The sequence below is a fragment of the Symsagittifera roscoffensis genome, chromosome 6, assembly GCF_963678635.1.
Source record: "Symsagittifera roscoffensis chromosome 6, txSymRosc1.1, whole genome shotgun sequence".
NCBI classification, from domain to species: Eukaryota; Metazoa; Xenacoelomorpha; order Acoela; family Convolutidae; genus Symsagittifera; species Symsagittifera roscoffensis.
This window is the reverse complement of record NC_087067.1, coordinates 28,547,838-28,569,609: the sequence shown is the minus strand read 5'-3', so window position 1 is coordinate 28,569,609 and position 21,772 is coordinate 28,547,838. Positions and strand designations below refer to the sequence as shown.

Genomic DNA, 21,772 nt, shown 5'->3' with positions numbered 1-21,772 from the left:
CACTACTCCACGTTAGAAATTCTTGTAACAAATCATTGTTTTCAGTTGGATAAAAGTGTTTTAAATGTTGAACTACGTCGTGCAATGGTTGAACAGAAATAACAACTGCAGCAGTTCAAGAATTTTTCCTGGATATCAAAGTTTTCGCATATCCATAGTTCTTTCGTTGTCGTTTTCTTGTATTTGTTAGCACCCTTTCTCGTTTTTGTTTGGGTTTTTAGGATTACCGGCCTTGTTCAGAAAACTTTGATAGTGAGTGCTTAGTGTGTTTTCGCTCGGCAGAAGAACGAGTCAATGATGTTTCGGAAAGTTTATTTAAAAAATCCAAATATTCGTTTTAAAATTTTTTTATCGCACATAAAAATTGTGAACCCAACCTCTGGTAACTGTTCGCTTAACTAAATTTACTTTGAATAAAAGGTTTTAGTTTTTAGCATAGATGATTTTTGATCTATGCAAGTCTTAGGAATCGATAACGAGTTCTACATGGGCGCTCCAGACACCATTTCTTGGTGCTCCAGAACCTAATCCCAAAACCACATAGGGGGATTTTGGGACTATGGTCTGGAGCACCAAGAATTGGTGTCTGGAGCGCCTATGTAGAACTCGTTATTGGGGTCCAAACAAAATTTCAAACCACAGGGGCACTCCAAAGAGGAAAAAAAACACATGTATTTTATTCTAAGTTCTATGAAGTGACTATATTATAATAAGTCACTGCTGTTGTGATATATGATAGAAATGTATGCCTGGGGACTGCCTTTTTCGTGCGATAACGTTCATGTTTGAGTGGAACTAAAGTAAAATTTATAGCCATTATATTTAAACCGTTGGTAGCTGAAAACCGTTTCCTTTTTGTATGCATTTTTTATTGTTGAAACAACGCTTAGCAATCTGAATCACTCACAAAACTTGAAGAGCGGCTGACAGTCCGGTGTCATGACGTAGTTGAATAATAAAAGTAATGGTAAAATTATGGAGTAATGAAATAAGCAAAATGATTTTACTTGGAGATTGGCATACTGAAGATAACCGATCAATTGGTTCCCGATCGAAAAACAGTTGTACTGATAATTTTCGTATAGTTTTCATATCACGGTGGAAAAAATAGCAGAAAAAGAATCAAAAAAATATGGGCAGAGTTGTAAAGAATAGTTTTACTTGAACGAACTTTTATAAATTACCTTGTGCATTTATGCGAAACAAAAATATGGGAAGGCTACTGATCTATCAATTGCAACTTATGAAAATCTATTTGAGTTTTTGTTCGATTTGCCACATTTTTGATTGAGAAAGGGGTGGAGCGAATGATTCGACTTTGTTTTGATAAATTTTCAAAATATCAAAAACTTCCAGTGATCTATCTAAATATCTACCACCGAGACTTAGGACTGAGCAAGTGGTATCTGCAAGGTTACTTTCGTTTCCACTGATTTGAAATTTGTCAGGCCCGCAAGGTGTTGAAAAAAAACGATATTGGAAAAACGTAGAGTGACTTCAATGGACTTGGAAAATATTCATAAGATTTATTTGACCGTGAAAAAAAACTATCCGGAAAAATCTGACCGCCGAAATTATTTTCTAGCTACATGTTCTCTGTTTTTTTTTCTTGCAAAATTGATATAAACTATCAAATTGCCATATTTTTAAGATCATATGGTGGTCTTATTGGCATAGATAATTCCTCATTGGACAAATACTTGAATGATACAAAAATATTACGACTGCATGTTTTTTTACACGATGCCACGGGGTTTTTTCACGGAGTTCATAACACTGGTCCCACCCTCTGTTACATGCTACCCCGGAAGTGTAACAACAACTTGAATGGTCACTTGAGTGACTTGAGTGTCTGACTTATGTTACTTTCTGTTTATATGTTAAACTGACAAAACCAGGTCTCTATCAGTTGTTAGAAAGTTGAAGGAAAGATCAATCGTGCTAGACTTGGAAGGATTCCGTCGAAGGAAAACCATTTCAAAGTTGGAGAACTAGCCATTACAACATCTGATTTCAGTGACTCACTTCTTTTTGTACCTCCAACTAGATTCAATTTACTTCCTAAATCTGAACAACAAGCTCAAAACTGGTTGACAAATAACTTGCACAGAATTCACAGGGAAAGCGGTGATTTATTATCTTTAAACCTCAATCAGATTATTCAAAGCTTTGTTCATCATATGCCGTATTTTACGCTAAAAGAAAAGAAAAGTGGTCTTTTGGCAACGTATTTGGATCGAAAAGTTGAGAACCTTGATGAATTGGGTTGCCCGAGAAGTTAAATTTTACGTTTCAAAATTTATTCAGCTTGCAATAGACATTTTCATGATAACCACTCCAGGAATTACTATGCCCTGAAGAAAAGCAAGGCGTTTTTTGATTGGCTGAAGAATGAGCAACAGCGAGAGAATAGCGAAATTGGAGACGTACCTATCTCCAAATTCAGTGTTGTGTGCTTGGATGACTCCAGAGAGTGACATAAAAATTTCATTAACAAGATTAGAATTAAATGATTACCGAGTTCAATTTGTGCAGCGAAAAGAACAAATCGCTTTATCTGAAGAAGAATTAACTCCTTGGGAAGGTTTTTCCCGGTGACTGACCATCTCATATACTTTCAACGATTCAAGTTTATTCAAAATGTTAGCCAGCAAATGAAGAGTTTATCTTCTCAAACTGATCTTAGTACCGAAACATCAGCTCGGAGTTCAAATGGATCTCAACAGAAGTGACTGGCTTGAAAAAGTTCAGAAATTACTAAAAAAAAACACAGTGAAAGAAGTCAAATATCATGTGAAAACTGAAAATGTCCATGCTAGTTTTGTAGTGCAAATTTATGACAAGGAAAACGATACTACTATTGTCTACACTGGTTACGCTCGATACGAGATTTTTTACAGTTGAGAAGAAAAAAAACAAAATTTATAATCACACATTTTTCTTTCTCATTAAGAAACGGTTGATATAGATAGATAGTCAGAGAGAGAGAGAGAAAAAAAAATAATTGAAGACATGAATGTCTCAAATAGCAGATGATGAGCCTGATGCAACTATAGCCACTGACTTTGCTATTGATCGAAGTAACACCGAACAGAAACCTTTGAGATTTTGTTCTGATGACCTTGTTCCCAGATCAGAAGTAGTTTTTATGTCTCAAATGAATTTAATTTTACTAAGCTTTTGTGTCTACAATTGTTTTTTGACCCAACTAAGCCGTGAAGAAACATTAATTTGGTATTCCATATTGTCTGGTTTAGTTTGCTACGTGAGACCAAACCCAAGGATACGAAATTTTTTTGATTTGTCGACAAGACTGCTTATGGCACTTGTAGGATCTTCGGGATCCAGTAGAACAGAATTATTTTTCAAAGTATTGGAAGTGAGAACTTTTTATCCCAGATTTGGAAGCGTTTTTTTTACAAAGATATTCAACCTATAGATAGGGACGAGTTGAACTCTCGCAAAAATCAAAAAAAATTTGTTAAATTTGATGGATTCGATCGTTTGAGAAACATTGAAAACATTTTGTTAGTGTTTGATGACTCATGCGAAGAAAAAAATAATGATAAGGAATTCGTTAAACTAACAACAGAAAGAAGACACAAAGGGTTAGAAGTTATTTTTGTTTAACAAAATTCATTCTAACAAAGCCGACGGTCACAAATTATTGATTTAAACACATTTAAAAAACATTTTATTCAAACGACCTCGTGATATTCAGCAACTTGATCATCACGGAAGGCGACCTAATGCACCCAAAATTTAACGACAATCGTATGAACTGGCTGCAAAGGATATCTTTGGACATCTAATAATAAATTTAGATCCCCGAAAATCAGACTGTCTCAGATGCTGTTCAAACTTAAAACCTGGTCCGTCAATTTTTTGTTTACCATTAGATAAGGCAGAAGTGACATCAGAATAGAACGCGAATAAAACAGAATAGAACGCGAAAAAATCCCATGGTCCAATTGAATCCAATTCAAACACGGAGCCCTGTTAGAAAATCATCAAATACTCAAGTCATATCAGTCGTTTGCGAATGCATGCTCAAGGTAGTCAACGGCAATCTGCCTGTTAGTATTCCAAATCTTAAAAATTTTGAAGAAACACATAAGGTTCTAATCAATCCAAAAATGGGTCTGGAAAAAAAATCAGCGGCTATATTGAGTAAACAAGGACTTTATCTAAACGGAAATATATTTTGTTTTTGCTTCAAGTATTTGACAGCATAAAAATGACAGCACAAATTTTTGTTCTGATTGCGAAACAATCTTACATTAGAGAACAACCCAATGCAACAAAAGTTTTGCTTGACAACTCCATCAAACATGAAAAACAGCAACTATCATACTCGAAAAGCTTAGACCCCTGAATGCAAGAACAACTAATCCTCCAGTCATACCAACCCCCGAAACTTTTATCAGTGCTACAGCAGAAATTAATAAACAAGAAGAAGCTATTCTTTCCACTGAATATGAGGGAATTGAACTGGAAACAGAGGCTGAGCTTAATGACGCTACATTCACTGAATGTATTAGGTTTTGATTACAACTCAAAACAAACTTAAGACGAAAACAAACTTAAGCAAGCGAAAAAAGCTCTGGAAATTGTTAAAAAGTCAGAGCGAGTTATAGTAAACAAAGAGAATGAAGAGCTTTTCGTTGATAAAGTTCCAACCGGTCTTAAGGCATCAGTTTTTTTCTATGATATACATCAACAAACTAAAAAATTTACAATCCTGCTTTTTTGCTGATTTTGAAGTCACTCAAACTTGGCGAACAGTTGGTTATGAACCAGTATGCCAAAGTCGCGGTTCAGTCAACGAATACAGAACTAGCTCAACAAAAGCATAGAAGCAGAGATTTCACAAATTCTCCTTCAACATCTACATCCCTCCTTTCTCCCGAGAAATTGTCCGAAGTTCCAGCTCAAAAAGTCTTAAGAGACGCAGAATCAGAAGAATTGTGGCATACATTGAAATAAAACGGGCAGCGCAAAAACCAAACGAGAAGAAGTAGCAGAAGAAGAAGACTCTGAATCGTACAGAGCACTCGATAACCATTCAGATTCTGCAACGACAGAAAAGACGAAGACAAAAACAAAAAAATGGCAAATTTACACCGGCTGAAGAAAAAAAATTTAAAATTAAATTTACAAGTAAAGATCCAGTCTTGTTTGGCCGTGTACAGAATTTAAAAGAGGAATCAAAAATTTCACGAAATAAAGTGAAACAATTTCACGTACAGAGACTGCATGTACGAAATATCGAACAGTTCGCTTTGTTAGAATATCAAAAAATGACATCCCAAATTTTACGAGCCCGAACTAATCAGAGTATTGGAAAAAATGGGCCTAACTGAACAATGTCTAGCAACTTTGGAGGCGACAAAGATTCCTTTTCTATTACATTGGTGTCATCAGCCTCAATGATTATCTTCATTGACAACTCGCTAGCGAGTTTTAAAAATCTGCTGACGGAATATATCGACCTCAAAGGCAAATGGAAAGTTACATTGATAGAAATAACGTTTCCCACTCATTTTAGTAATGTAATTGATACTAAAAAGGTGTACTAAAAAAAGACAATGTTATAGCCAGCCTAAGAGTGTCAAAAAATGAAATATCCAAAACCATATAGTGGAGAGACAGGCGAAATCACAAAGGGTGGACATGATGAAATGGACATGATGAAAATTGAAATAACAAAGGGTGAATATGGCAATATCGAGAAATTATTCAACGAAATCAAGCGGAAAAATGATCTCGATAGTTTTAGTTTTAGCATCGACCCCCTTACCAAGTATTTTTCAATTTAGATGCATTATTGGGACGGCATTACCTTTGAGAGCAAACAAATTTCTAGTATTTTAAATTTGAAAGGTATAATAGATGCAACGGGCTACCATAACGGCTATAAAGTATCCAGTCATATCCATAGCACTCGCACATCACAAAACCTTATCTCTGACTACCCTGTTAATATCTCTGCTGGAACCCAATCGATGTTTATCTACTTGGACATAACTCATCATCAGATTGTGGGTGACAGCAAAGCACCGTTGCTTAGAGTCATTGTTACTAATCGATGTGTGAAAAACGGTTACGCTTGCAGCATTGAACCAAATCGTCGCAAAGTTTTCAGCAACTTAGATTACAAAAATCCCCTCGTGAATAACATCCAGAGAATTGCGGTAAACCTACAAACAGAGAAAGGTAGACTTTAACCAATTGCAGTAGAAGGAAAAGTTGTTTTGACTTTAAAATTTCAAAGGTTTTCCGATTAAGATTATGGAGGCGTACTATCTAAATCAAGCGACCATGCCTCTTTTTACAGGACATTACAGACAGCGGTATAGTGGTTTTGGTGCTTGGCTATGGGTATTGGACGACTAGCACTTCCGTTAAATAAGAAATTCATTTTACCAGCAGAAAAACGTATTGGAAAAGAAATACTTGTTCAAGCAGCAGCCAAGTTAATGAATATAGCAACCAGAAATAAATCGCCGAAACAATCCTTGAAAAACAGTAAAAATCACAATCAAAAAACAAGTTGGAGCTGGACGTAGCAAGTCCTTTATGAGGAAGTCAACAATAACAACAAAAAGAAAACAAAGAAACGAACTCCACTGAGAAGTCGCTCCAATTTTTTCACCAAAGTACGTAATGATTTCTTATTTATTACCAACTGACGCAACTGACAGCTCATTAGACTTATTTGAAAAGCCTCCTCTACTCGTTACATTTGAAAACGCATTCACTCAAAAATTTGTCCATCTTAATCAACTGGTGATTCCAGGCTCGAATTTGAAGTTTTAGAAGATAGAAACAACTTTATCGATCTTCAACGAACTCGCTTGGAGATTGTAGCACGCATTGTGCAAAATATTGATAGTGTATTGCAAACTCGTGCTACAGAAGTGGGGCAACGATACAGTACATATTCGGTTAATAATCCACTTTCATCATTATCTTCCGAACGCACTATGTCCCTGAATTAATCAATTGCACCATTTCAGTAGAACTGAAGTTTTGATGCAACGCTTCGGGAAAATGTAGAGTTACTTGTCATGGGAGAGCGTGCATCAACAGTTTACTTGCGTTCCAATAGAAAAATAGCTAAAAACACACTAATGAATTGAATCGGAAAAGAAAACGGACAATCAACAGATTACTGAGCTAATTAACCGGTGCAAGCATTTGAAACATCGATTTAGAGGCATTTTTCCAGCTAACTTAGAATTTAGTACAATTTTGAAATGCAACAATACTTTTATGACAGTGAATGCATCCAACTCACTGGCTACTGTTCGCTCAAGCTGGTGGTCAAACTTTTTTTGCGGATCTACTTGAATAAGGACTACACAATTATCCACATGTTTACAAATACATGAGATATTCTATTCATGAAGGAAACCAAATACTGATGAACAGGCCAGTCAAATAAGATAACTCGGTCTTGGGTGGACTTAATTGTTTTCATGTTGCTCATGATATAATTCATTCAAATTCTCTATAGGTTTCAAACTAAACGACCATGACATGATGCGCTTTGCTAAACATATGATGTTATAAATTGGAGATACTGATGATTTTCTAAAATGATTGGATTTTTTTCCAATCTATTTTTTTGCCAGAACACTTGCCTTTGGTGTTATAGCAGGCTCTAAAAATCGTTTTCAAAATTTAAATTTTTTTTTCAGTATCAGTTCAAAATTGGTTCAAAGTATTTGAATCAATATCTAAACGATCATACTCACTCAAAACAATATCATTTATTTTAGAAAACTCGGCGGCATTATCACCATTCAAACTATTTATGAAGCGTTTAATTATTACATTGGTGATCAAATCAGTTTAAATTTGAATGGATCAAGTTTGTGAAGCACAGAAACTTCTGGCATTTTTCTCCCAAATGGAGCACCGCCAATGTCAGTTGAGTTGTTAATAGAATGTTTGTAGTTTTCAGTAACTTTTAATCCCGATAGCGGAATGTTACTGCAACACAAAATTGGAAGTTTGAAAGATGAGTGCAGACAAGGTACAACGATAGTGGTTGAGGTCATCATGTTCACCACGTCGACACAACCTGTTGTTTATTCGATGAGAACATGGATGTGGGGATGGTCATCGTCGAGCAATTGTGTGCATGACTCGTTTTGGGTTGAGTGGGTTGTAATTGCAAAATTTGTGTTTAGTGGGAGATGTGAGACGTCGGGTTAATTGATCAGAATAAAAAACCTAAATTTTTTTTGATTTTTTAAATTCAGGCGACTGCTCATACATTGCTTCAACCATTCTGGTGGTTAAAACAAATTATTCAAAAGTTTCTTTTCTGTTTCAGGCAACTCTATACTTTTTTTTGATCGAGTATTTATCATCCGCATTGTTTTCATCACCATTTTCAGCAAATTTTTTTCGGGAGGACTGATCGTTTTGACCTGTGTCGTATATTATAATGTTTACCATTTGCAGTTGAGAATTAGGAGGAGTAGGAAGAAGATGAAGTCTTTTCACCTGTTTGTTTCTTAACCTGTTTTCTCTTTTCGATTAATTGCCTGCCAAACAATCAATTTTTTTGTCGACAAGGTCACTGCTTGATAACACTTAAACACATCATATTCTTTTTTTACAATTTCATTCTGATATATGTACCCGTTTTGTCAAAAATTTTCGTTCCAACTCGTACAATGCGTTTTTCCCCGAATATAGATCTTGAACATCATCGTAGAAGTCTGTAATATTTTCGAGCGACGAGTACATAGTGGTGTTGGTCACGGTAGTGACATATTGGTTAAACTGTTTTATGAGAGAGTAAATTGAAAAATGAAATGGATAGAAGATTAAAAAATCTCTGTGGATTTTTTTTATGGCACCACTTCAGCCTAGAGCGAGAGAATTTAATTAATTCTTGCGGCTGGAGTTTTATGGGATAGCAAAATGTTTTCTGCATTTCTCATTTCTGTCTGACAAGCCCTGGATGGGCCATTAATCTCAGTTATTAATACATGTCGGCATACTTGTACTCACTTGAATTAGATGCCTTTATAGCACCTTGTCCGGGGACATATTAAACAAAAGGCGTCATGCACTCTATTTGAAGTAGAGATAGAAATAGCTTGCTTTGATCTAGCTTAAGTTACGTTTATCGATAACAAAAACCTCCGGGTCTAATAAGGAACAATTCACTAGTTCTGCGGTTAGAAGTTTATGAGACGATAAAAGTTTTATTACATTGATTCTTTTTTGTTTGACAAAACCTAATTAACACATAACTCATGATTTTGGTTTGCTTGTAGGTACACCAACTTTGTGTTTGAAGTCCAGATTTTATTGTCATTTTATCCTGGGGATATATTTAAAAATATATCGATCTTAAGTATATCCACCTTGTCAACATCTTCCTACCACCACTACAAAACAGATTAAAAGCTTTAGGGCTCACCTTTAGACCACCCACAACCACAACTACCACTCAAATACCCCTATACCTTTTTCAAATTTATATGCTACTAATTTTCCTTTTCTCAATCTCTTTCAAACAACTCAGTTGATACTCCGCTCCAAAAGAATGACAAAATTCAAATTGTAATCATGATGAATCCTCTGCAAGTAATTTAGACATCGGAAACTGAGCAAACAATAACCTACCAAACCTACATGAGAGAAACGATCGTCATTGTGCAGCAAGAACGGGAGATAATGCCCTCTCCATTCAACGATTTGGCTTGTCGACCCTCAGACCAGGAGTATCGCGATTGGACTACTAAAAGCCACATGATGCTTCCCAATTATTTACTCGACCAGATCATCACTCTGCGTCAGAGCAGGAAAAAAAAATTTTTAAAGCACCACAGAGACCGAATCCAATCCTGCTTTGGACAAGACTGACATCAACGACCCCGGATATCTCAAGCAATCACCTCGAAAAATTCTTTTTCGCTATGATTGCGAGACGATTCTCTTTCATAAAAACCAGGAAGAGTACTTCAGTGGCTTGGCAGAGCGTGCATGCTACTGGGACACCGAGTCAACTATGTCAAACTCATTTCCTCCAGAGTCAACTGCGGACGTGACAACAATAACAACACCGATCAGATCTGCGTCACAGCCCTCCTACGTTGATGCTGAAACAGCTGCTCGCGAAAGCATTCCAGATACGCCGCTAATAGCAGTTTGCTATGCGCCCAAGGAGCGTAAAGTTTTGTTCAATAAATTTCAAGAAAATTTTTAAAAACTCATGTTTTGATTTATTGAAGATACGGAGCTTATTTTAATTTGATGTGTTCCTTTCTTTTTCTTATCAAATCAGTTTGGTTTCTGTTTGTATATAATCTCCTCTTCTCTAATCTAGTTAGAATGAATTGTCTAGATTAGTTCCAAGGACCCCTTTGCTTACTAGAATGACAAAACACCAATTCATAGCTAAGCATTGGAAACAAAAATTTAGGGTAATTTCAATTTTGTAAGTTTTGTGATTTTTCTTTTTAACCCAAATTCACAAGTCATTTCTCATTCTACCAATAATCCAGGTGAAAAAATAATAATCTAATGGCTTGCCCTATCATAAGAGAACAGAAGTAGTCCACATTACTAAGCAAGCGTCTACCTTTATCAGATCAAAAACTTTCTGGTTCAGAACCTTGAATTAGTCAAAATCTTATTTTTGGAAAATATGAAAGTTTCAAAAAAAACATTTTTTTTCTTCAAAAAAAGAGAGCAAAATGTTTTTTCGAAACTAAAAACCTTGACGCTGCAATCCTATTGTTCTATCCAAATCATTCGTTTTGCTTCAGTTAAGTTATAAAAAAATTTTGATTCATTTATATTATACATATTATTTTTATTATATTATACATATATATATATATATATATAAACCAAAAATCGAAAAATCAAAAGTTTAAGTTGAAGGAGTTGTTCCTAAGCACAAAATGCACTGGTACTATGCTACGAAATGATCCGTAAGGTTGTTAAGCCATAAAAATCCCTTCATTCTGGTTCCGGTAGGTTGCTGGATAATACAAAATTTCAATTTTCATGTCGATTCACGATTTAGACACCAAAGGGAAAATTTTTTTCAAAAAAAACATCTTTGGAGCTTCTCAAAGGTATATCTCAATGGGTTATTACTCTCGTCTGATCGATTGGAAACTTTATTAAACCGTTTGAGGAAAAAGAAATAGAGTTTTTTCCACTTTTTTTTGGTTTTTTCAGGTTTTCATATCAATTTTTGAAGATTTTTTACACCTCAGTTTAAAAAATAAATGAAAAATAAAAAATAAGCTAGGCTAATGGCTTGCCCAGCAATAGGAGAATGTAAATAACACTCATGAATTGGGCTCTAAGTCTACTTTATCTTTGTATATAAATCTTTGTGTATCGTTCAAAGAGGTAGTTAAACTGGTTGATGGATTTGATCACATTTCAGATAAACAAATGGAATGCCTCGCACTTTTTGCAGCGAATGTCGAGAGTCATTCGAAACACTGGTATATGCGCGAGAACACCATGCCACAGAACACATAGTCGAGATAGCTGATAAATACAACACGTTTCAAGAGGTAGTTAAACTGGTTGATGGATTTTATCACCTTTCAGATAAACAAGCCCATAAACCATCGTTACAAATTTATTGAGTTTTCTTAAATATTAATTTCGGACAAAGAAATCAGAGACATCAAACTTCGGAAATCACTTTTGACCTCATTTTGCTCCTCAAACTGCTCGTATTTGTTGTTCACAGGAGATATGACAATACGTATAAACAAGCAATTCGCTCGAATAAAATATTTTTACACTGAAGACTTTCAGGATCTCTGTAGCAAATTTGAATTTTTTGACAACCGAACAGAAACTTCCCTGGTTTTTAAGAAAACAGCAAAAGTACACCCAATGGTTATCGCGTGGCTGAATAACGATTGCAAAATCAGTGAAGTTGATACATTCACGGACGTTCTGGACTGGTGATAACCAAACTTGATGTCAGAGAAAGCAACAAAACGGGAAAAAAAGTAATCTGCGATGAATGTGGTGTGCATTTAACGAGTAAAAAAAACTAGAGAAAATATATGCTCAGAGTGCATGGAATTCGGGCAACAAAAGAAATGCCTCGCACTAATTGCAGCGAATGTCGAGGGTCATTCAAAACACAAGTACATGCGCGAGAACACATTGCCACAGAACATATAATCGAGATAGCTGATAAATACAACATGTTCAAAGAGGTAGTTAAATTGGTTGATGGGTTTTATCACATTTCAGATAAACAAGCCCAGAAACCATCGTTACAAATTTATTGAGTTTGTTTAAATATAAACTTCGGAAAATAATAATTCAGAAACATAAATTTTCGCAAATCACTTTTGAACTCATTTTGCTCCGCAAACGGTTGTATTTGTTGTTCAGAGGAGATATGACAATACGTATAAACAAGCGATTCGCTCGATTAAAATGTTTTTACATTGAAGACTTTCAGGATCTCTGTAGCATATTTGAATTTTTTGAAAACCGAACAGAAACTTATCTGATTATTAAAAAAACAGCAAAAGTACACCCAATGGTGATCGCGTGGCTGGAGAACGATTGCAAAGCCAGTGAAGTTGATACATTCACGGACGTTCTGGAGTGGTTATACCCGAACATGATATCAGAGAAAGCGACAAAACGGGAGAAAACAGTAATATGCGATGAATATGGTGTGCAGATGACGAGTAAAAAAAACTAGAGAAAATATATGCTTAGAGTGCATGGAATTGGGGCAACAAAAGAAATGCGTCGCACTAATTGCAGCGAATGTCGAGGTTCATTCGAAACACAGGTGCATACGCGATAACACATTGGCAGGGAACATATAATCGAGATCTATAACACTCTTTTCTTTTCCTACCATGTTTACCAAACAAATATGCAACAGGAGCATGGTCTACAAAGCGTGCGAGCCTAAGCGTAGAAATAATATCGAAGGCGAAATCTCTGCTACACTTCAACAGAGTGCTTTTGACTGAAAGCTGAAAAAGTTTGAACTTGTAATTGAAAAAGAAGAATTAGACATGCTTAGCCTAATTATGAATAAGAAAGAAGTAATTAACCAGCTGATTTCTGATCATGTTCAGAACGGACCTCACCAATTTCAGATACAAGGCGAAATTGGGCTTGTGATGTTTGTGGAGGAAGACAACCAGTCTCATAAGACTACAATATTTGTCAACACGGCCATGTAGAATTTGTACTTCGGAGGGGTAGCCGACAATACTGTTAGCGAAATGGTTGACCAAGTGGTTAACACAATTACAATGTTTGTTTCTCAGGGAAGTGGAAGGGTGATAGATGAAAACTTTCCCAATCAGAGCAGGCTCGTATATACCACTGCCGCCGAATTTGATGAAGCAACAGAGAAATGTGGTAAATGTCCACAACACATCAGATCATAACTGATTCCTGTATTGTTACTACGAAGCATAAGGCGCGCAACCCAAAAAGACGCCATTTTACGAGACGGAACAAAGATGACGGAAAAGGCACAGATCAGCAATACGATCAAAAACTACAACCAAATCTGGTGCAGATCAACGATGTCTAAGAGATGCCTATAAGCTTGTTTGATAATGAGCGGTTTAAGCGGGTCAACAATAAACAAATCAACGTTTTCCATTAAGATAATTCAAAAAAATCTTCAAATAGAAAAACTCATATACGTTGTCCACAATGCTTTATACGAGGCCAAGTAGAATCCGGTGAAATAATTAGCTTTCGGAGAACGTCATTTTTTTTGGTTTAGATACGAGGACAACAAGCTAGCACCCGTTCACGTGTCTAAAAATTTCGACTGTAACTTTGCGGTAGAACTTCTGTTGCTGGTAAACAGTGACGACAACTACCATTATGTCCTCATCGAAGACCTCTGTAAGATGGTGATATTTGTGCAAAAACAGTCATTCAGCGAACGAAAAGAAATATGAAGAAAAGATATTCATATTTGCACGTCAAACGAAATCATCAAAAATCATCAAGAAATGTGTTATATTACGGAAACACTAACTAAAAAGATGCCAAAATCCAAAAATCCAAGAAACTTTTAAGAGTTTGATGGCAAGATGGTTTGCCCCGAGTTTAATCTACTTCGATCTGGAATCAATATTTGCCCTGTTCCGGAACCTGCTTGTAATTCAGCTCTTTCACATACCACAACAGTGGAGTTCCATAAACCAGGCAGCTATGGACTAGTTGTAGTTGAGCATGGCACCTAAACTCCAATCAAGTACAAAATGTGTAGAGGACCAGACTCTATGAAGAAGTTGATAAAACCATTGGAATCATTAGCGAGGGAGATCTACAATGACAAACGTAAATCATTCACCTTTGTAGGACAACCCTAACCTCCGAGAGAAGCGGCACACACTTGTTGGATTTCTGAGGCACAGTTCGCTGAAGAATCCATGATGGTAGTCGACCACTGCCACGTTACTGACAACTTTCTAGGTTGGGCGCATCAGGACCGTAATCTAGCAGGCAGAACGCCTAACTTCACTCCGGTAGTAGCTCACAGTTTGTCTAGCTACGAAATGCATGTTGTTTTAAAAGCCCTTCACAATACGAACATGAAAAACCAGCTTTCAGTAGTTCACACTAATAAAAAATATATTTCGATGACTATGTCGGTTTGAATAGAAGACATTGAGGAGAAACACAGGAAAAAAGATAACTCTATGAGATTTTTTGGTTCATTGATTCATAAAAAATTATGCTTTTTTCATTGAGTCAGCTAATTTAAAATCTACCAACAGACGGATTTCAGCTGATGACAACACAATTTGCATCAAGGGGTTACCCACAAAAGCAAACAGATCTCCTTAAAAAAAAGTGCTAAGACCCGTATTCATACGTGAGCAGCTTTGAGAAATTTAAAGAAACAAAATTGCCAGCAAGAAGATTGCGGATAAACAGTTTACAAGGGCAAGAAGTCAGCGTTGGCAAAATGGAATACAACCATGCGATGAAAGTTTTTCATCAGATAAGATGGAAAAACGTAGGAGAATACCATGACATATATTTAGCCTCAGATGTTCTCTTTTTAGCATGTGTGTTTGAACAGTTCAGAACCGTTTATCAGGAAACGTATGGACTGGACTGCTCCTTTCACTAACCGCGAGTAATCTTGCTGGCGACGCGTTCTTAAAAGTGTGTAGGTCGGGTTTGAGACTAATAACAGAGCGCGAGCACTTGGATATAACAGAAAAGTTGATTCGTGGTAGCATGTCATCTGCATATAACAAGAAAAATTGGAAAGCGAACATCAAGCTTCATAATTAACATTGATGCGAATAACCTTTACGGGGGAATTATGGAGAATTATCCCGTTCCACTAAAAGTTTTGTGATAGTTGAAAACCTTTTGCTATAATTACTGATGACTAGCCGGAGATTTTTCCATCGCTCCTACGAAGGAAGTAGTTACAATGGATATGCTCAGCACGAATCAAATCGAAATGCTTGCCCGACTGAACGTTAAAACACTTCCCAAAATATCAAAGCTGATGCAGACCCTTAACCCGAAGCACAACTTTGTTCTCCACTACTTGACCCTCATTCTATATGTTCAGCTTGGCATAGAAGTCAAACAAATTCATCTAGTGCCACAATTTAAGCAAGCAAAATGGTCGGCTTCTTTTCTTCAGCTCAATACCGAACTCAGAAAAATCCAGTAAACAAGTTCCAGCAGGACTTTCACAAAAACCAAGTGAACTCATTCGGAAAAATATGGTATCCATGCTAAAAAGTAAGAAAATTAAAAGTGTAACAACCTCAAAGGAGCTTCCAGAAAAAACATCTAAGCGCAAATTGAAATCGTTGCAATATGAATTCGTGCTAATTTGATCCAAATAATCTATGATATAATTGCCACAAACGATATCAGTTTCAAGCGTGAAATGGACTAAGCCAAGCATGGTGGGCGCAGTAATTTTGGACCTCACAAAGAAGTATATGCTCGAGTTTCATTCACAAAAACGAAACCAAACCTCGAAGTAGAATTACTATACAGCGACACCGATATTTTTTATATGCCGTGAAAACCGACGACATATATGAAGATTTCAAATTTTCTCAACCAGACTTCGATTTTTCCTACTACCCCTCTACTACCCGCTCTTTTGTGAGAAAAACAAAAAAGTCGTTTTGAAAATGAAAGACGAGATGGTAGGGAAAATTGTGGAGGAAATTGTCGCCCTGGAGCTAAAATTCTACGCCATACTGGACAAGAGTGAGTCGATTGCTTGTTAAGTATAAAATTTTCTTGTCTAGTTCTCGTTTTTTTTTAATAAAAAAGATTTATTTTTTTAAGCTCTCCAAAAAACACCCGAATACTTTGGTTAGCCAATATAATATTTCAATACTCAATACTGGACAAGGTTGAGTTGATTGTTTTTTGTTTTTGTTTCTTGTCTAGTTCCCGCTTTGAAAGATTTGTTTATAAAGCTCCCGCAAAAAAACACCAGAATGATTTGAGTAACCACTATTAATAATAGCTGTCTTGTTTAGATCTGAATCAAAAAGTTTCAGCAAAAGGAATTACAAAGTTCTCGCAAAGAAAACTATATCATGCCCGAATCAATGAAGGCCTGTTTGATAAAAAGACGCTGCGTTTGAACAATTATACGATAAAAGCGAAAAAACATGAGACACAGACTGTTATAACTAACACAATTGCACTCTCACCTTTCGATGGGAATCGCTTTCTGCTCTTCGATGCAGTCTCAACTCTTCCTTTTGGTCAATTCAAGATTTCCGAAGATAAATGATTCTTTGAGGTTATAGATAACTTTTTAAAGTAAACTGAAAGTGAAATAAGCACTCAATCTTCCTTTTCGTCAATTGAAAAAAGCATGCTCGATTTTGTAATACCGGATCAAGGCTTTAACCAGCCTCAGTACAATTCCGAAGAATTGAGGCATGTACGTCAAATGATTTTCGAGGACAGCGCGCAAAGAACCCTTTTATAATATCTGAAGCTACTGAAAGTATAACAGTTGAAGAAAGTGACTCTAGTGATATGAATTCGTCCCCGGAAATAGTGTGCAAACGAAGAAAACTTTCAAATAAAAAGCCTGATTACCAATGCTAAACTGTTTGGCTACTTTTAAATTAAGCTGTTTTGCATTTTATAAAATTGTTTTTACTGCAAAAATCGCTTATGTGGTTAACTTCTTTCTTTAACAGCTACGCTGAAATGTTTATACTAACGTGATTTAAAAACAATCAGAGGATATTCACTCTAACATTTATATGCCAATTGAAATTTCTACTACTACCTTTTTACTTTATATCACAACAGCATTGTTTTTTTTATAGAATAATCTTTTCTTAACACTTAGGATATGATACATGTGGTTGTATTTTCCTATTTGGAGTGCCCCTGTGGTTTGAAAATTTGTTTGGAGCCCCTATGTGGTTTTGTAATTAGGGCCTGGAGCACCGATAAATTGTGTCTGGAGCGGCTATGTGGTTTTGGGATTAGGCTCTGGAGCAGCCCTGTGTAGGTACCCCCCCCCCCCTCTCTGTTGGAGCGCCGACAAATTAGCCTGCTACTTGCTTATAATTCAAATCCGCCCTTATTCCAAGACTGGCTTCAGTAATTTTGCTTTGGTTTCTGTAAATATCATGGTTTAGTTACGTATCGCACACCAGGATCAGGTGGATTTCCTTTTTGCTCATTTCTTACTTTGACTTTGAGGATGTTTACTTACAGTTAAACAACCGTTAAAAAATTGCAAACAGTTTTAATAAGCTATGAAAGTGTTTAAATTTCTTAGTTAACGTTGTAAAATTGTTCGTTACATCATATAATTAATATCATGTGGAGGAGGGGGAGGAGAAAAAAGTTAAAGATCACTTAACAGAACAACAAAACTTATTTCAAACTTCAGAAAATTTTGCACACCTTTTATTTTTAATATTCGATTTCCTTTGCATTGCGTGTTATATACCAGATTTTGATTAGCTGAAAAATGGCACCACTATGAACCGAGTTTCCTCCCCTCGCCCATCTTAAAAAGTTTCACGGGAGAAGCTCTTATCTTAGTTCAAATCCACCCATTTCATCAGTTCAAAACAATAAATTCTCGAACAATTTTTCAGAGCCTGGACACCTGATAATGAAGCATCGGAGCTTTGAGTTCTCATTTTTAATAAAACACAACAAACAGGCATCGGCAGTGCAACTAGCTTCACAACCGGATCTTTACGAGGAGCCCCAAACACTAAATTATAAATTCAAAGACGATGCTTATACAGCAGGAACTACTACCCGCTCTTTTGTGAGGAAAACAAAAAATTCTTTTTGAAAATGAAAGACGAGATGGTAGGGAAAATTGTGCAGGAAATTGTCGCCCTGAAGCTAAAATTCTACGCCATACTGGACAAGAGTGAGTGGATTGCTTGTTAAGTATAGAGTTTTCTTGTCTAGTTCTCGTTTTTTTTTAATAAAAAAGATTTATTTTTTTAAGCTCTCCAAAAAACACCCGAATACTTTGGTTAGCCAATATAATATTTCAATACTCAATACTGGACAAGGTTGAGTTGATTGTTTTTTGTTTTTGTTTCTTGTCTAGTTCCCGCTTTGAAAGATTTGTTTATAAAGCTCCCGCAAAAAAACACCAGAATGATTTGAGTAACCACTATTAATAATAGCTGTCTTGTTTAGATCTGAATCAAAAAGTTTCAGCAAAAGGAATTACAAAGTTCTCGCAAAGAAAACTATATCATGCCCGAATCAATGAAGGCCTGTTTGATAAAAAGACGCTGCGTTTGAACAATTATACGATAAAAGCGAAAAAACATGAGACACAGACTGTTATAACTAACACAATTGCACTCTCACCTTTCGATGGGAATCGCTTTCTGCTCTTCGATGCAGTCTCAACTCTTCCTTTTGGTCAATTCAAGATTTCCGAAGATAAATGATTCTTTGAGGTTATAGATAACTTTTTAAAGTAAACTGAAAGTGAAATAAGCACTCAATCTTCCTTTTCGTCAATTGAAAAAAGCATGCTCGATTTTGTAATACCGGATCAAGGCTTTAACCAGCCTCAGTACAGTTCCGAAGAATTGAGGCATGTACGTCAAATGATTTTCGAGGACAGCGCGCAAAGAACCCTTTTATAATATCTGAAGCTACTGAAAGTATAACAGTTGAAGAAAGTGACTCTAGTGATATGAATTCGTCCCCGGAAATAGTGTGCAAACGAAGAAAACTTTCAAATAAAAAGCCTGATTACCAATGCTAAACTGTTTGGCTACTTTTAAATTAAGCTGTTTGCATTTTATAAAATTGTTTTTACTGCAAAAATCGCTTATGTGGTTAACTTCTTTCTTTAACAGCTACGCTGAAATGTTTATACTAACGTGATTTAAAAACAATCAGAGGATATTCACTCTAACATTTATATGCCAATTGAAATTTCTACTACTACCTTTTTACTTTATATCACAACAGCATTGTTTTTTTTATAGAATAATCTTTTCTTAACACTTAGGATATGATACATGTGGTTGTATTTTCCTATTTGGAGTGCCCCTGTGGTTTGAAAATTTGTTTGGAGCCCCTATGTGGTTTTGTAATTAGGGCCTGGAGCACCGATAAATTGTGTCTGGAGCGGCTATGTGGTTTTGGGATTAGGCTCTGGAGCAGCCCTGTGTAGGTACCCCCCCCCCCCCCCCCCCTCTGTTGGAGCGCCGACAAATTAGCCTGCTACTTGCTTATAATTCAAATCCGCCCTTATTCCAAGACTGGCTTCAGTAATTTTGCTTTGGTTTCTGTAAATATAATGGTTTAGTTACGTATCGCACACCAGGATCAGGTGGATTTCCTTTTTGCTCATTTCTTACTTTGACTTTGAGGATGTTTACTTACAGTTAAACAACCGTTAAAAAATTGCAAACATTTTTAATAAGCTATGAAAGTGTTTAATTTTCTTAGTTAACGTTGGAAAATTGTTCGTTACATCATATAATTAATATCATGTGGAGGAGGGGGAGGAGAAAAAAGTTAAAGATCACTTAACAGAACAACAAAACTTATTTCAAACTTCAGAAAATTTTGCACACCTTTTATTTTTAATATTCGATTTCCTTTGCATTGCGTGTTATATACCAGATTTTGATTAGCTGAAAAATGGCACCACTATGAACCGAGTTTCCTCCCCTCGCCCATCTTAAAAAGTTTCACGGGAGAAGCTCTTATCTTAGTTCAAATCCACCCATTTCATCAGTTCAAAACAATAAATTCTCGAACAATTTTTCAGAGCCTGGACACCTGATAATGAAGCATCGGAGCTATGAGTTCTCATTTTTAATAAAACACAACGAACAGGCATCGGCAGTGCAACTAGCTTCACAACCGGATCTTTACGAGGAGCCCCAAACACTAAATTATAAATTCAAAGACGATGCTTATACAGCAGGAACTGATATCCATTTCGAATACTTCAAAGTCAAGTCTATATTGTTTCCAAAGTTCAAGGAGAAATCCCATTTTAAACTTCTCTCTAGAGAAGGTCTTTATGACATTCCGACGGAACCATTTCTTAAAAAAGAGAAATTGGTGGATTTCCTTCAAAATATAGGATGTCATTGGTTTGAGTTCATGACCAAGAAAATTGTTGTGCGTCCGGAATATCTAAAAGAATTGATGATTTTGGACTTCAAATTGGCCGTCGAGGATTTCCTACAGAAAAAAACAGCACCAACACATGAAACAATTGAAGAAAGGAGTTTACGTATGCAGAATTACGAGAAACATATTTTCCAGATGCTAGAAATCGATAAAATAGCAAAACTGACTCGAGGAGAACTAATGATCGAAACCAATCCTAAGCTTCGTGTGCAGATTATGTGCGACGAACAGTTCAAAGCTTATGCAGACATAAATTTGAAAAGTGCTAAAGAAAAGAGCCTCTTCGATTGCTTTGGATTGTCCGGAGAAAGTTGCGCACTCGAGAATCAAACCTTGCAAATGATGGCCGAAATAATGATTCTTATGGACAACCAGAAATTAAATCTAGACATGCGAAGATTCCAGGGCGAATTTTACGAGCTGAACGAGGCTTTGTTGCGTGAGAAACTGCTAGACATTCCTCCCGGGCAGGATCTGGAGAGCTGCTGAAACCGATAAAAAAGCAACCGATGTTTCAGCTTTCTTGAGACAGCTGAAACACCCTTCCAGACTGCCAAGAGGGCAGAACCGAAGCATCATTACATTTCTGTGATTGATTATTTTAATAATATTTAACACAACAAGCACCTACTGAAATTTTAATATATAAAGAGCATTACTGACTAATTTGTGGTAAATTTAATCACCATTCAAAAAATATAGAAAATTCAACGTTAACTCTGCAAAAATTTTGGATAGAATCAATTGCGAACAGAATAACCAACATTTTTTTTTTGAGATCTCAATCTAAGTTAAAGTGCTGATACATCTAGATACCTACCTTAAACTTTAACAAAACTTTTCGAAAATTTTCTTGACAAAAGCGTTTGACTAATTTTAAAAATCAAAACTTGCAAAATCGTGTTAGACTTTTGCGATTTTTCCCGTCCGATAAGTCTTGCTGAACGAGCGGAAAGCTAAAATCTGGAACGCATTGAAAAATTTGGTCAAATTGGTTTCTTTTTAAATGGGAATTTGTTTGGAGCATGCAACTATCTGCAAAATTTTGATCAGCTTCTTTTCAAAAGTTGATATAGCCAAAAGCGACAGACAAGCTTACAGA

At 36.1% G+C, this 21,772-nt stretch overlaps 1 protein-coding gene across 1 annotated transcript in view; it reads left to right on the top strand.

Moving 5' to 3' along the window:
* Positions 1–21,337, top strand: part of LOC134848375 (uncharacterized) — a 56,789-nt gene extending 35,452 nt beyond the window's left edge. The window contains exon 2 of the mRNA XM_063865786.1: positions 20,300–21,337. Within this exon, the coding sequence (XP_063721856.1) occupies positions 20,300–21,159 (860 nt within the window). The 3' untranslated portion in view covers positions 21,160–21,337. The remainder of the gene's footprint in view (positions 1–20,299) is intronic.
* The last annotated feature ends 435 nt before the right edge of the window (positions 21,338–21,772 follow it).